Source organism: Cyclopterus lumpus, chromosome 24 (genome assembly GCF_009769545.1).
Source record: "Cyclopterus lumpus isolate fCycLum1 chromosome 24, fCycLum1.pri, whole genome shotgun sequence".
NCBI lineage: Eukaryota > Metazoa > Chordata > Actinopteri > Perciformes > Cyclopteridae > Cyclopterus > Cyclopterus lumpus.
The window spans coordinates 4317778-4334410 of record NC_046989.1 but is presented as its reverse complement, the minus strand read 5'-3'; the positions used below and the strand labels follow the sequence as shown (position 1 = coordinate 4334410).

Below are 16633 nucleotides of genomic sequence, written 5' to 3'. Positions count from 1 at the left end.
CGATGCAGAGCAACGTGTCAGAGCAACACGATGCGGAGCAACGCGTCAGAGCAACACAATGCAGAGCAACGTGTCAGAGCAACACGATGCAGAGCAACGCGTCAGAGCAACACGATGCGGAGCAACATGTCAGAGCAACACATAGCAGGGCAACGTGTCAGAGCAACACGATGCGGAGCAATGAAGTTCAACATTTAATCAACCGAGATGGAAGAAACAAATGATTGCTCGCGTCATCTGTGTCAAAGGAGCATAAACGGGCGTGTGGTGTCTTGCTGCTTTTTTTAAGCTTTATTATTAAGCTTTTTAAATGCGGGATTCTTCATCTTCCGAGTTCAAAAAGTTTTTTTAAGACTCCAAAGAGACTTCCAGGTGAGCTTCAAGGAGCCTGCAAAGACCGCTGAGTTGAGTCTCACCTTGTTCTGGTCGGTCCAATACAGGAAGTAACCGTTGGGGTCGACCGTCAGAGTCACCGAGGTCACGGTCGTGGAATCCTGGAGAAAAAGAAAAACAAAAGAAAGAAGACATCTGGAGTCAACGTGTGTTTTTACCACAGCGTCCGTGTGAGTCGATTAACGGCCCGCGTGTGTGTGTCTCGTCACACGTGCACACCAGAGTATGAAATGGGATTAAAACTGCGGTTTCTGTTGTGAAAACAAAAACAAAATAGCACGCAACCATTTCCTTCAAGGGTGCTTTCCCCGTCATGAACTGGTATCGCCACACATGACCAAGGAGCCTGGTGTGTGTGTGTATTGTGTGTGTGTGTGTGCGTGTGTTCATTTGAGACACCTGCAATCATGAACTACAGGTTTCTTCACACCTGTTCCCATTTCCCCCCCCCCCCCCTAGTAACAGACAAATGCTTTCCCACAGTTGCCACACACACACACAAGCACAGTTTGACCCTGAGGCATACATGGCAACGCTAGATATTATTGGGTGCTTCTATAAAAAGAAAGAGCCGTTTCTTCTTTTTTTTTGCGTGCGTGTGTGAGTGTGTGTGTGTGTGTGTGTGTGTGTGTCCACAGCCTCGGTCCAGCACAACAGTAACATATTGTCCTCTTCAATGAGCCACGGCTGTGAGATCAGAGAGATGTAAACCGCGTTGTGCTGCACAGAGCGAGAGCGAAGGCTTCTAACGATGTCCCTTTCGCGGCGTGGGGGGGCGAAGTGGCTAATGGCCTCTCTCTCTCTCTGGGTGACCCCCCCCCCCCCCCCCCCGTGCGACTGGTGGCGTAGGATATGAAAGGGTTGAGCCGGGAGCCGGCATGCGGTCGTAAAAAAAAAAAAAAAGGAGTCCGCGGTTGAGGTGCAGCGGGGCGGACGATTAGCAGATCTGAAACCGCCCCCCCCCCCGATGCATGGAAGCGAATGAACGCCATGGAGGAATTGTCCAAAAAGAAAGAGAGAAGGGGCAAAGAGAAAGAAACGGAAGCGAGCGACTCCGTGGATTTCAGGAGCATCGGGAGAGTCGGCGACGTCGCTCCCCGATGGAAAATCGACCGAAAGAGACTTGTTTTTTCGAGAGGCCGTCGGCTCGGTTCCGTTGGCGTGGCGACAGAACCTGGGATCTTCACACGCCGGACTCACAGCCCCCCCCCCCCACCCCCCCACCCCCGCCCACACTACCACCACCCGAGGCCAAGAAAAACAAGGGGAAAAAAGGCCTCCCGCTCGTCGTTCTTGGAGCCAAATCTCCGGTTACAATCCACTTCTCCAATTTGTCTTTGACACATTAATATCTCTTCCCCCCCGTGAAGACATCACTTACTCCTGGGGAACCTTTATGAAATGATAATGAGTTGGATCGTCTTCTCCGGGAGTGTGTGAGAGGGGGGGGGGGGGGGTTGATGTGGCAGTCGATCGTCCATGGTGTCAGGGAGCTCGGGTGAATCCGCCTAACGACGCAAGTCGGTTTTTCTTTCTTAATGTCTTATAAACTCTCCACGGCCGTCACCACAAACACATTAAGTCATTATGGACTCTTAGCAACAGATTTCTCGCGGGGGTCCCCGCAAAAGGAGAAACCACATGCACTTACAACAACTGCGGATTACAGTCGGGGAGTGATTTTGTGGAGATTACGACCTCCGGAGTGGTGAAAGCTTTTTTCACTGCCGTTCGATGTGCATTGAGGATTTGTCATTAATGGGAAGAAGACATGAATTAAGAGGAGATAAAGTACAAACGCCACGAGACGCCGCATCTTCTTTGAGTGAAGGGTTTGTGTCATTAGCTTTACGCCTGAGGGGGGGGGGGGGGGGGGGTCTCAGAGGGGAGATTTTGATCTTGTTATGCTAATGACATATTCTACTACTTTTAAAGGATATTAGGCGCCCCCCCTGGAGCCCGATAATATCCCATTCAATACGCAGCCGACCGAGATGGCCCGATACGAACGTCAGCTCGTAAGACATCTTTTCCACGGTCGGTGATCCGTCAGGCGATCCGTCCTCTTCTCCCTTTGGCACCATTAGACACCCATTGGTGCCGAATGAGCCGCACTGACTGATAATCCAGTCAAGAGACGAACCCATACGGGTATCGGTTATCGGGCCCGATGCTGACTCAAATAGCTGGACGGGGCGTCGGTGACAACACGCCGATCTGGTATCCGATTACCAAATATTTAGATTCAGTGCGTTCAGTGCATTCATACCACGGTATTTACTCGTTACATTCTGTTTTATAACGTTAGGGGAGCCGTGTTTGAGTCGAGCTGTCTGCAGCGGTGTGTGTTTGGTGCGCCAGGGAGTTTCGGAAGGAGGTCCGGCCAAAACATTCGGAGAGGTTTTTTTTTCTGATTGCTCCTCGGTTCTGTTTCAACAGGCAGCCGAGCCGGCAGAGTGCACCCCGGAGTCTGCAGAGCTTCAGACAGCACAGTACAGCGAGCCCCCCCCCCCCCACACACAGACACAGTAAATAAAACTCAACACATTGTCTGCCTCCAGAGCCGTGAAATAAAATATAAAAAGAAAGAAAAACGACCTCAGAATTCGTTTGGGATTTGCTCGTACGGCGTTCTGTGGGCAGAGAGGTCAGAGCGGAGCCCAGCGACCGCGATAAGAAGAGAGCGACTTAATTCAATCCCTTCTTCGGCGGACGGCGTATTAAAGCTTTATCTCTCCCAGTCTGTGATTCTTTCCATGAAGCGACACGGAGAGAGAGAGGACGGAGGCAGGAAGGAGCGCACGGGAAACGAAGCAGCCGACGTGCATCTGTGTTTTCACACGGGAAAGGCCTGCTGGGCATTTTGGTTTCTGGACACGGGCCCACATGCACAAAAGTATGGGTACGCAAACACCCCCCACCCCCCCCCATCCCCCTTTCTCACAACATACCAAGCAGAGAGCTGATAGTTCCTTCTGAAACGCTCCACTTCTCTTATCTCTGCTTAACATTGATGATTGACAGAGCGGTATAGGTTTCCAAGTGTGCACGACCCCCCCCCCCCCCCCCCCCCCCCTCTCCGCCATCTGCACTGACCACATTCACACGCTCATAAACGCAGAGCGATGCCATCTGGCTGCATCACCTGAGGATTATTTCACTCATCTCGTTTTCAGAAATGTCACACATGCCCAAACAGCACGGTTAAGGAACAGCTGAGCAGCATGTAGGCATTCCTGATCTTTTTTAATGAGCTGGTTCCCGTGAACGCGCACAGGAGACGATAACCGTGCAGTTAACAGATGGAGAAGAAGCGTAAAAACGCTTTTTTTTTGGGGGGGGGGGGGGGGGGGGGGGGGGAGAAACCAGAGGAATGCTGCTCGAATGAGGCATCAGGGGGGTAAATATGTGAAAGGAGAATCACAGGAAGTCCTTTTCACGGCGGAGGAAGCCGGCACAAGAGATACAAAACAGGGAGGAGGGGAAAAAGAACAAGCAATAAGGTCACTTATTATGAAATATTCAATTTGAAGTGCAACAGCTGGGGGGTTTACCCCGGAGCGCGCGCACTGCTGGTGGCTCGGGGACGGTGCAGTGCGTCATGGCGGTCCGGTGAAAGGCTGCTGCTCCTGTTGCCAACAGGAGCGCGCAATCAATCTGAATCAAGGTCATCTCACTTCGTCTAGACGGCCAGTGTGGAGCCGGACGAAGGACAACAACAACAACAACAACAACAACAACAAACAACAACAACAAGAAATAAATCCGTTATTCAAACTCCTGCCCGCTGGCTACTCTGCGATATTGTTGAGCCAATTAATTATAACTCATTTATAAAATCAAAACGTAATAATAAACCTTTTCAGTGAAGGGGGGAAATAGAGGAGGGGGGGGGGGGGGGGGGGGGGCGTAATTCAAATATTCAACCTTAGTTAATGAGCAGCGCGCTCATTCTCACACACAAGCACTGGCAAACACGCACCCTCTGTCCTATCGCTCTCTCACACACACACACACACACGCGTGCACACACACACACGCACGCACGCACACATATTCAGGAGATGTAAACAAAGCACTTGTCGGCATTTCTTTATACCACCGAACCGGCGAGACCCACTGCAGGCGGCGCGGCGTCCTCTGCGCTGGTCCCGCTGCTGCATGAGCGGCACGCGCACACACACACACACACACACACACACACACACACACACACACACACACACACACACACACACACACACACACACACACTGGGTGATACATACATTCTGGTGGCACGCGTGCATGCGTGCAATATAAGGCGTGCAGGGGGAACTCAGAAAGACAAGAAGCCTCTCTCTCTCTCGTTACTTACATCATCCCATTTCATGAACGTGTTGCCCCTTCTCAGGCTCTCGGGCACGGACACGGGCTTGAGCTGCAGCGCGTGGACTCCCGGCTGAGCCCCTGCCATCGACTCGTCTGCTGTGCTCGACGCGCGGCTGGAAATGAGTCACTGCGCTCTTCTTCTTCTTCTTTTTCTTCTTCTTCTTCTGTTCCTCTCCTTTTTGTGTGTGTGTCTGTGTGTGTCTGTGTGTGTGTGTGCGTGCGCGTGTGTGATCTGCTTACAAGCAGGCTGACGGAAGCCCACTACACTGCAGCCAGTATGTCATGCCCGCATTGACGGCGGCGGCGCGTCTCGTTCTTTGGAGAGCTGTGGAGGCGGACGCAGGCGCAGCGGACCGGGGCCACTCACTGACTGAGCGACATGCGGCTCACGCACAGTGGAGGAGAGAGAGAGAGGGGGGGGGGAGGGAGGGGGAGAGAGAGAGAGGGGAGGGAGGAGAGAGAGAGAGAGAGAGAGAGAGAGAGAGAGAAGGAGGGGGGCATCTGAAGGAGTTACACGTCTGGTGTTCACATTGAACAAGTCCACGCAGGGGGAGGGATCGATGCTTGAAGGGATCTAGCGCCACCGTGCGTCCGAGGCCACATGACGACAGTGAGTTGGCCCCCAAAGCCTTTGAGGCAGATGAGAAGCTGAAGAAGACAACAACAACAACCTCGAAGTGACACATATAGTCAAGGCTGGTGCATGCAACAGTAATGTGTGTGTGTGTGTGTTTTCCTTGGAAGATTACGTCACGTTGCGTTTTGGGTGCTGTTGTTGAAGAACCTCCATTGCTCCGCTCATATGCACCTCGTGGTCTCCTCTGTAGAAGGAGGAATGGCTCATTGTGATTGGACCACTGCTCCCCACCCCAGTTTCTGGTGACGGGATTTTAAGGCCCATTCTGATATTTCTTCGGACTCAACATTACATTTGAAAAGCTGTCGGCAAAGAACGATGGATTAGAATAACATTTCGAGATTCCAGCCCACGTGAAATGGATCATTATGTGCATTTAGCGTTTATTAAGCACGGATCTGACGTCGTCAGAAGCACCTGTAGCTTTTGCAGAGCACGGAGCGATGATAACTTGTCGATCCACAAACCTGCATGCACCACCCTAATATTTCCACAAAAAAAAAAACATGGCATCATGTAAATGTAATCTATCCATCCTCATCAAAAGGCAAATAAGACGTATTATTCATCTTCTTTCATTCCATAAATCAGTCCAAACCCCCATCACCTATAAGCACGGAGACTGATTTCTGCTTCCGTGCCCACGCGAGGCTGTGGGCCTCTTTACTTCTTCATGACTGAACTCCACTGAGTTCTGTTAGTCGAGAGCCGTCGGGGAAAAAAAAAACGTTCTTATTAAATAAAACATAGAGCCTCCCCCCCCCCCCTCTGGGCTTTGAACCACCCACACTGTTTATATCCAAAAAGGAGACTCCAGACTACACGCGAGTCCGTTTTTGTCTCCGCGTCCGTCTGGTCGGTCGGTCTCGGGCCACCGGCCCGCCGACGGGTCGCACTAATTCCCGACTGGCACTCGTTCATTGTCAGACGTGACGGTGGTCTGTTGGAGTTTGCCTCCTGTCATCGAGGATGGATTAACAGTGACAGTTTGGGGGACCGGGTCCTGGATAGAGTCATAGTCGAGTGGCAGCTCCGGAAAGTGAGGGAGGGACACGAGAGAGAGAGAGAGAGAGAGAGAGAGAGAGAGAGAAAAGACACAATGGCAATGAGAGAAAGAAATAACCTTCCAGACGGTATTTTCTGATGACAGAACTCCAAAGTACAAGCACCAAAAATGCACCAAATCTATACCGTCAAAGCATTGCGGTGACTAATGTTTTCATACCACGAATGAGTCATTGTTATCCTCCGCGCCTCAGACTTTTCCTCATCCGTCTTATCAGCCCTGCGGTTTCCAGCTCGCTCCAAAAATCAAAAATCAGCCACCGCACGAGACAAAAGGCCTACAGTAAGAGGGGGGGGGGGGGGGGGGGGGGGGGTGTAATTGGATTGTCGGTGTATATAAAAGTAATTCGACCACAAATGTCCCATTACCTCCTTTCAGAGAAGCGCTGAGCTTTTTTTTTTTTTTTTTCAAACGAGGGGTTAGTCCAATTTATTTTCCTCGTGGATGTTTCTATTGAAAACAGCAGTTATCAGTTAAGTGCCGGGGGGGGGAGGGGGGTTGGGGGGGGTGGGATACAGAAGCACGTAGGCTAATAAACAGTGCCGTGCCGCCTCAATCAGAATACACACGCGCGTCGTAATCTTTTTGGAACCGCTCCTCGTCCTCTGGAGGCCGAGGGTGGAGATGTTCTTCACGTCCTCAACGGGCATGAGCAGCGGGAGCCGTGGGGCCTCGCTGAGCCTCCGCCATGTTCCTCCCAACAAACGGTCTCAGAAACTAACCGGCAGTCCAATGCCCGACCCCAGGATTGCTGCACTAAAGCCAGATATCGAACCCCCGATGCTGCGGTCAGGAAATCCAGGTAGTCATGTGACCACGAATCAAGTCGTGAATTGGACCCCTAGGATGTGCTCTCCAAAATATGTTCAACTAAACTATGACAACTAAATAAAAGCTGATGGCAACTAAATAAAAGCTGATGGCAACTAAAAGCTGACGGCAACTAAAAGTTGATGGCAACTAAAAGTTGATTAGCAACTCAAAGCTGATGAAAAAAAGCAGAGGCTTTTCAAAGTTAGTGTTGAGCAGAACCTGCCTTATATACAGTATACACACTGTATATAAGTACACAGTATACACACTGTATATAAGTACACAGTATACACACTGTATATAAGTACACAATATACACACTGTATATAAGTACACAATATACACACTGTATATAAGTACACAGTATACACACTGTATATAAGTACACAGTATACACACTGTATATAAGTACACAGTATACACACTACATAAGTACACAATATACACACTGTATATAAGTACACAGTATACACACTGTATATAAGTACACAGTATACATGTATACACACATACATTCAGAGCTTACACTGGGAGTGGCGAGGACGGGCCATTTGCTTCATGTGGAGCAACAAGCGGCGTGACAGTGTTCCCCGTACGCGTGCATGTGATGAGGAACAGGTGTTCTCCGATGACCACGTGCACGTGATGAGGAACAGGTGTTCTCCGATGACCACGTGCACGTGATGAGGAACAGGTGTTCTATAATTGTTATGTGCAGCTTGGAACACAGGACCCAAACGCCGTCAACGATGGAAAAGCAACTTTTATTGCTAAACAGGATTCCAAAACAGGATTCCAAAAAAAACCAGGATACAAAACATGCACACAAGATCTTCCACGATCTAGACAAGACGAACCGACCAAGGGGAATGACATGAACAGGACTTAAATACAGAGGGCTGGTGCAGGTGATTGGACACAGGAGGAAACAATCAGGAACAGGGCAGACAATCACAGGGACAGGAAGTGAAGAGAAACAGAGGACACGAGAGACAAGGACTTCAAAATAAGACAGGAAACACGAAACAACACTACAGATCCTGACATAACCCCCCCCTCAAGGGGCGGATTCCAGACGACCCAACACAGTCCCCCAGGGTGGGTGGAGGGGAGCCGGAGGCGGGACCAAAAGCCTGGCAGAAGAAGTCCGGGGGACGGGCCGGAGGACGACCACCAGGAGGACTGACCTGCTCCGGAGGACGGGCAGGAGGACGGCCACCAGGAGGACTGACCTGCTCCGGGGGACGGGCAGAAGGGCGACCACCAGGCGGACGGAAGGGCTCTGGGGGACGGGCTGAAGGACGGCCACCAGGCGGACGGAAGGGCTCCGGGGGACGGACAGGAGGATGGCCACCAGGCACATAGACCTGCTCCGGGGGACGGGCAGAAGGACGGTCACCAGACGGACAGACGGACTCCGGAAAACCGGGCTCAGGGGAACCGGGCTCTGGAGCCGTAGGTCGTGTCAAAGGAAGCGGCCAGGGTGGCGACCGAACACAGGGAGCCTGAGTCGGCCGGGGCGGCGGCGTGACCCGGGGAACTGGGGTCTGCCGGGGCGGCGACGTGACCCGGGGAATCGGGGTCTGCCGGGGCGGCGACAGGACAAGGGGAGCCGGGGACGGCCGGGGCGGCGACGGGACACGAGGAGCCGGGGTCGGCCGGGGCGCCGACGGGACACGAGGAGCTGGGATCGGCCGAGGCGCCGACGGGACACGAGGAGCTGGGGTCGGCCGAGGCGCCGACGGGACACGAGGAGCTGGGGTCGGCCGGGGCGCCGACGGGACACAGGGAGCTGGGGTCGGCCGGGGCGCCGACAGGACACGGGGAGCTGGAGTCGGCCGGGGCGCCGACAGGACACGAGGAGCTGGGATCGGCCGAGGCGCCGACAGGAAAAAAAACCAGGATACAAAACATGCACACAAGATCTTCCACGATCTAGACAAGACGAACCGACCAAGGGGAATGACATGAACAGGACTTAAATACAGAGGGCTGGTGCAGGTGATTGGACACAGGAGGAAACAATCAGGAACAGGGCAGACAATCACAGGGACAGGAAGTGAAGAGAAACAGAGGACACGAGAGACAAGGACTTCAAAATAAGACAGGAAACACGAAACAACACTACAGATCCTGACATAATAACCACGTGCACGTGATGAGGAACAGGTGTTCTATAATAACCACGTGCACGTGATGAGGAACAGGTGTTCTATAATGACCACGTGATGAGGAACAGGTGTTCTCCAATGACCACGTGCATGTGATGAGGAACAGGTGTTCTCCAATGACCACGTGCACGTGATGAGGAACAGGTGTTCTCCGATGACCACGTGCACGTGATGAGGAACAGGTGTTCTCCGATGACCACGTGCACGTGATGAGGAACAGGTGTTCTCCGATGACCACGTGATGAGGAACAGGTGTTCTCCAATGACCACGTGCACGTGATGAGGAACAGGTGTTCTCCAATGACCACGTGATGAGGAACAGGTGTTCTCCGATGACCACGTGATGAGGAACAGGTGTTCTCCGATGACCACGTGATGAGGAACAGGTGTTCTCCAATGACCACATGCACGTGATGAGGAACAGGTGTTCTCCAATGACCACGTGCACGTGATGAGGAACAGGTGTTCTCCAATGACCACGTGATGAGGAACAGGTGTTCTCCGATGACCACGTGATGAGGAACAGGTGTTCTCCGATGACCACGTGATGAGGAACAGGTGTTCTCCAATGACCACGTGCACGTGATGAGGAACAGGTGTTCTCCAATGACCACGTGCACGTGATGAGGAACAGGTGTTCTCCAATGACCACGTGATGAGGAACAGGTGTTCTCCGATGACCACGTGATGAGGAACAGGTGTTCTCCGATGACCACGTGATGAGGAACAGGTGTTCTCCGATGACCACGTGATGAGGAACGGGTGTTCTCCAATGACCACGTGATGAGGAACGGGTGTTCTCCAATGACCGCCTGCACGTGATGAGGAACAGGTGTTCTCCAATGACCACGTGATGAGGAACAGGTGTTCTCCAATGACCGCGTGCACGTGATGAGGAACAGGTGTTCTCCAATGACCACGTGCACGTGATGAGGAACATCAAGGAACCTGCTGGGGCTTTCATCATCAATATGAACTCAAGATGTCTCCTCAGGTGCTCATTTATGAGCCGTTCTGCTCGAGTGTCAACACGTTGCTCTCACTGCAGACGGCTCCATGTTTAACGAGGACCAACACGTCACTGTAACTACAACGGAAATGTTAACAGCGGTTACAAAACTCCAATGGCTGATTCAGAATCAGTTCACCTGTCCCTTCACTGCAGTGTGTGAGTGTACGTCCGATGCCTTCAGGGACGGCAGAGGGTCTGGAGAAGTGGAAGCTGGTGCTGTCCTCTCTGTGAACCCTTAATGCAGCGTGAAGGCAGTGCATGAGCAGCATCTTCTGGACACCTGCTGCCAGTGCACGTTGAAGAACTCCAAACAGCCTGTGAGCTCAGCATACGGACAACTGTGCAAGGTTTTAAGATTTTAACCGGAATCATATCAATCGTATCAAAAACTTCCATCACAGACACAACTTTTTAGCACAAACTGTTTTAAAATATATATATATATATATATATATATATATATATATATATATATATAAAATATATTAAAAAAAATAATTATCGGTTAAGCAATATAATCTATCATATATATATATATATATATATTCATTTTTTTTCCCCGAGATTTAATATTAAAAAACTAATTATCGGTTAGGCAATATAATCTATAATCTATAATATATATATATATATATATATATATATATATATAAACATATAAAAACTAATTATCGGTTAGGTAATATAATCTATCGTATATATATATATATTTTATTTTTTTTCCGAGATTTAATATTAAAAAACTAATTATCGGTTAGGCAATATAATCCAAACACTAATCGATAATTAGTTTTTTAATATTAAATCTACCGAAAAATCCATTAAGAAACTTTAAGAAGATGCCTTTTCCATCGGATAAAATCTGGTTGCTTCCTCTTATTGGTGCCAAAATAAACATGGATTATGGCCATGAGGGTTTCCAACGTGGTCTAACACACCCACAGATATCACTGTACAGGAATAACAAGCTGCATGGGATAAATGGTATGAGCAGACACTTTTCCACAGTTTATATCAACATGTGATGCCCCGCCCTGATTGAACCCTTTAATGTCACAATGAATCATTCCTTATTTATAATGAACACAAAAGACACGATACTGAAATGCAGTCAAAAAGACAGTTATTCCCACAGTTTAGCCTCGTAAAAATAAAAAAAAATTAACATTGTAACAAGGGATTTGGATGCTTTACTGTTATCAGAATCCTTCATTGGAGTAACTGGAGTAAAATGTCTTACGTGTCAGAACCAGAGATTCTGTAATCCCTGGATACTGCCAAATTCACACTTATGTGGTTATAATTTGAGCATAATTGGAAGGTTTTATTGGTCAAAAATGTAATTGTTTCCTGTGTGCGTTCTGGTGCGGTTTGAGGGACCCGACACTCGCACGGGCTGCAAATACCCTTCTGACAATTACTTTGACCGGATGTGCCTCCGGCCTCTGGTGCACGTGGACATCCACCATAGAAATCCTCCCTCTCTGTGTGTGTATAGCCGTGTGTTAATGTGTGAAAAAAAAAAAATCCACATTCTGTATATGCCGGGGGCGCAAACTACAGGGATTTAAAAAAATTTAAAAAACCTGTGATGCCGAGTTGGGTTTTTCTACCGTTTCTCCTGTGCACCTGTGCAAAGGGGAAAACACTCAGTAATTCATGGGCTTCCCTGCTAATTATGTGACTGTAGTGTATTTACTTCTGTATTATGAAACCACGTGAAAAAATCAGCCTTGGGATTCTAAATGGGTTCGGTTCAAAGAGTTCCTCCACCACGCGTACTTATAAAATAGTGAGTAAGTACTGGCAGGCCTAACTACTACTTAGTGAATACGAGCCCTTCAAAGACACTGGGGGATGTGGTTTCTTGCCTATAAAAAGACCAAAGACCAAACTGGGACTTCCAAAGGCCGCTTTCTGATGGGGGACGAGTGCATCAAGTTCACCAACAGAGGGCGCTGTGGCACAACTTTATGCCCCCCCCCCCCCCCCCTCCTCCCACCCCTCCTCCTCCTGGTGGCTCCGCTCTGCTTACGATTAAGAATAATCCTTCTCTCAAGGTTCAGGAACTTCATTGTCCATTCAAATCCAAATTCCTGGTAACTAAAATAACACGGAACATGTGCAGTGAAAAACGATATGTTAAAAAACTTAACAGCTTGCAGAAGGGGGGCGGGGGGGGGGGGGGGGGGGGCACTGCGGTTCAGGTCAAATTATGAGTTTCAAAAAGCAAGTTTCTCACTCCACCGGAACCCGACTCTACTGACACAGCCCCCCCCCCCCCCCCCCCCCCTGACATTATTCACACCTGGAGGAGCTGCAGCGACCTTGTGGGGGCGAGACAGGGGGAGGCTTTAATATGTCTCATTCCTCGCTCCGTTCTCTGTGTGTAACCAAACACTTCGACTGCTTCTATTGTCTTATCTGAGATTAAGGAGGGGAGAAAGAAAGAAAGAAAGAAAGAAAGAAAGACAGGAAAAAAAACTGGCAGGTGTTCTTCCCCTCGGGCTGCAGACTTCAGAAATGAGGAAAATAGAGGGTGGGAGTTGGAATGAAAGGGAATAGCATGCATGCATGTATACACACGCACGCACACACACACACACACACACACACGCACAAGCATATATACTTTGACACACATGTCTTGACTGTGTGTCGCAAGATCACACGGGGCCCAGTTGCTGTTACATGCAGTGTAAACATGTCTGAGGGTGTGTATTAAATACTCATTAGAGAGGACTGGGTAAGCTCTGGGAGAGACCGGGAGAGAGAAAACAAACAAACCCCACAGGGTGGCTGAGAGGGGTGGTGAGGGGCCGAGGGAGGCCTCTCCCGGTGTAATTCAAGTTCAATAACTGACCCTTAACCTCACTCTAACTCAGGTTACACAGGTTCTGGTGAGACAGATTATAGGCGCAGTTTACCTCACAGCTGTGGACACTATACACCTCTACAGAAGCTTTACACACACACACACACAGACAAAAAGGTCAGTTGGTAATGTCAACAATCAATCTAAGTATTCTTGAATATCAAATGGCAACACGGGTGACAGGTTCCCGATGCGGGCACCTTTTTGGTATGATGTAAAGAAACTAGGACCACACAGAGCCCTTTCACAGCCAGGAAGTAGAAGACATCATTCACCTGCAGAGCTGCAGCAGCTGGCCCAGTTTCACTCTGTCAGACAGAACTCATTACCCGCATGTCAAAATGATCGGGGGGGTGAAATGCTGGTAATTGTGCAGTTTACACCCATGCAGATATGGGAGCGAACCATGTGACACGTCAAAAGAGTTTTTCCTTCCTGGACAAATTTTGGTCCGTGGTAAAAAAAAAAAAAATAGATCCATCAGTGGAAACCGGAATATACAGAAGTTAAAAAAAAAAATTACTAATAATCAAAGATGGAGGGGGCTGGAGGAACTGAGTTGTTTGTCTTTTTTTCTGCTCGTGTTTCGGCGACAGGGCCCTGAAAGCCACGCGAGGTCGTCTGCGTGGCGGACGGTTGTCGCGTTGTCGTTTTCTTTCTTTATTTACCCAAAGAAACGCTAAAGGCGCGATGCGATCTCTTAAAAGTCGTCAGACGTCATTAAATTCCACTGTGTGTTTTTTTCCCCCTAAAAATAAGAAACAAAAAACTCTTCTTTTTTTTTCTCCCCTCTGTGTTTGAATGAATATATACTCAAATACATCCATCCCCGCCACATGAATCCAGATCCTTTTCTTTTTTCTTTTTTTTTTGTGTGTGTGTGTGTGTGTGTGTGTGTGTGCAACTTCCAGATGAGGCCGGTGGAAGGGCTGTGCAGATGCCGCGGCTGTGGCCCGCGAACCTAAAAATGGTTCACATCCCCATGCTGTGTTAGCATAACCACGGGGTCACGTGTTTCAAGGGAGTGGCTACGAAGCGAAGGGCAGAAAGAGAAGAAGACGTACGCGCCGAGAGGCGACTTTTGTTACGCTCGTGAACAATAAAAACACGTGACGAAAACAAGACGAGACATCTGGATGAAAATCGATCGAGCTTCTTGGGTAAGAGACGCAAGGCTCAACCCAGACATCTGACATCAGACTTCTGCTACCCGTTGTGTGGCGCAACAGTAGATGGGGCTGCAGGTCTGTAACACTAACAGGGAGGTGGAGGGGGGGGGGGGGATTTTTCAGTCTCAGTCCCTGTGGACTCAATATTTATGGATTGGTAAAACCAACATGGAACTGGGGGGGGGGGGGGGAGAGTTGACCAACATATCGAGTGTCGAGGTTCTTGACAGAAAAGGCCGTAAATCTGCGTCATTACAGGCTCGTCCTCTGGGGAGACGGCGGTGGGCTAACTCGAACCATCTGAGAGAGACAAGTGGGCTCTTTAAACGCAATATTTTACGTCTCTTCCATTTATTATATCGCAGCCGGAGCGTGTCTGTACGGCATCCCCCCCCCCTTCTTCATCTTCAAAATACACAATGTCCAATTGTAAATTTTAAAAAAACTGACGTCTCGAGACAAAAGCAAAAAAGGCATCATTGTGTCGAAATGAAAACCAGGATTGTTGTAAGAACCCTGCACCTCCCACTGTGACTTTACCATTAAGTGTGTTTGTTATAAGTAGATCTGCCAATCAGCAGCGCACAAAGGGTCCATTGTCCGCGGCCCACTGTGGCACGGATCCAGAGAGGGCGTAAAAACTCCTGTCTCCTCTGATAGCGATCTTTCTTCCAAATCCCTACATGCAGCGACTACCCCAGCGCTGGCTAAGCCACAGGCCGCACTAAGATGCTGATCTAAGGTCAGTTTTGTGCCCCAAAAAATGGTTTTAAATGGAGGATTAGCTGGAGGTAAGCTGGTCATAGGTCTGTGCCCGAGGCCAGGTGTGTGAGTTAGGGATCAGGCTTTGTGCAGCGGTGGAGCTTTTTTTTTTTTTCTTCCCCCCTCCTTCAAGTGGGCCTAAATCCTTTCAAGAAAGAAAATGTTGATGTTTACATCCTAGCCGTGACCCCTTGTTGGCCTCTCCCGCTCGAGCATTCCTGCCATAGCTGTGACATCTAGCTAAGCTTTAGGACACCAGGGGGATAGTGAAAACAACGCTTAATCACAGCCACAGGGCACCTCCGTGATAACAAAGCAACCCCTTAACCCCTCTTTGTTTGTGTGGGTTCCTTAATGCATGTATGCATATATATGTGTGTGTGTGTGTTTTGTCGATGCTGTGCTCGGATTTCTCGGTCCAAAGGTGCTCTTATTCTTAACACAGGGGGGGGGATTCTGGGGGGCACATTTATTCTGAATGAGTCACCTACTTAATTAGCTCAGAATCGGAGCTGGGAATCCTGTTTCGGATAATCACACGGATCAGGCATATTTACTGTACACCTGGAAGGGGGGTAGGGGTGGGTTGGTGGAGGGGGGGGGGGGGGGGGATTCCCTAAACGTGTTTATCTGAATTAGGCGCTGAACGGGAGCGGTCGAAAACACCATGATGCCCACCCACAAAATAAAAGGTCGCAGCCATGGATCGCAAAAAAAAAAAAAAAACCCGACAGAATGTTAATGTTAATCTGATGGTCTTGTTTCGGCACGCTCTTCTTTTGTCAGGAAGTAGTCGTGGACACGGGGGAAATACAAGACTAACCTTAAGTAAAAGCACAAGGATACATAATCAGCCCCCCCCCCCTCTATGTTTCTGTGAACATCAGTCTCTTGGATGTGCAGCCATGCACCCGTCAAGTGTCAGGAGGGAAGGAGCCGGTTGGATAGCGCGCTCACGAAGCGGTGCAGTAGGTTTTTGGTTTTCGCCTGGTGGACGGCTCTCTGGCTGCGGACCGCTGAGCTCGAGGAGAAAGGTCACGGCAGGTCGGCCGAGTCCAGCTAAACAAACAGGCCGCTTATCAAAGAGGAAAAATGTCCCTGTCCAATCTGAGAGATTTTCTTCTTCCTCACAGTTAGCGTACATTCACTCCGGGTGATCCCGAAGTGTGTGTCTGTGTCTGTGTGTGTGTGTGTGTGTGCGAGTACAAATAGAGTCTGCTGATTGGTCAGTTATCTCAAGATCAAACGTGACGGCGAAGAGCGGAAAGCATCTACAAGTCGGTCATTTCTACATGAGAATACGCTCACTTATAAAAGCTATTCTCGTGTTATAGATTTGGGATAACGCTGGATTTGCACGTTGT

General features: G+C 49.5%; 1 protein-coding gene across 1 annotated transcript; it reads right to left on the bottom strand.

The window, feature by feature from the left end:
• Positions 1 to 329: 329 nt before the first annotated feature.
• Positions 330 to 5119, bottom strand: LOC117727267 (1-phosphatidylinositol 4,5-bisphosphate phosphodiesterase beta-1-like). The gene is made up of 2 exons (XM_034527468.1): positions 4751 to 5119; positions 330 to 494 (listed from the first exon to the last, which is right to left on the bottom strand). Exons 1-2 carry the CDS (start codon positions 4847 to 4849, stop codon positions 336 to 338), a joined length of 258 nt encoding a protein of 85 aa, XP_034383359.1. The 5' UTR covers positions 4850 to 5119; the 3' UTR covers positions 330 to 335.
• Between the last annotated feature and the right edge of the window lie 11514 nt (positions 5120 to 16633).

Bases quoted from the DNA above. Each gene is read 5' to 3' on its own strand.
- LOC117727267 (XM_034527468.1), bottom strand. From the start codon at position 4,849: ATGGCAGGGGCTCAGCCGGGAGTCCACGCGCTGCAGCTCAAGCCCGTG. The intron at 495-4,750 runs GTAAGTAACGAG...CTTTTTCTCCAG, and splicing joins CGTTCATGAAATGGGATGAT to GATTCCACGACCGTGACCTC.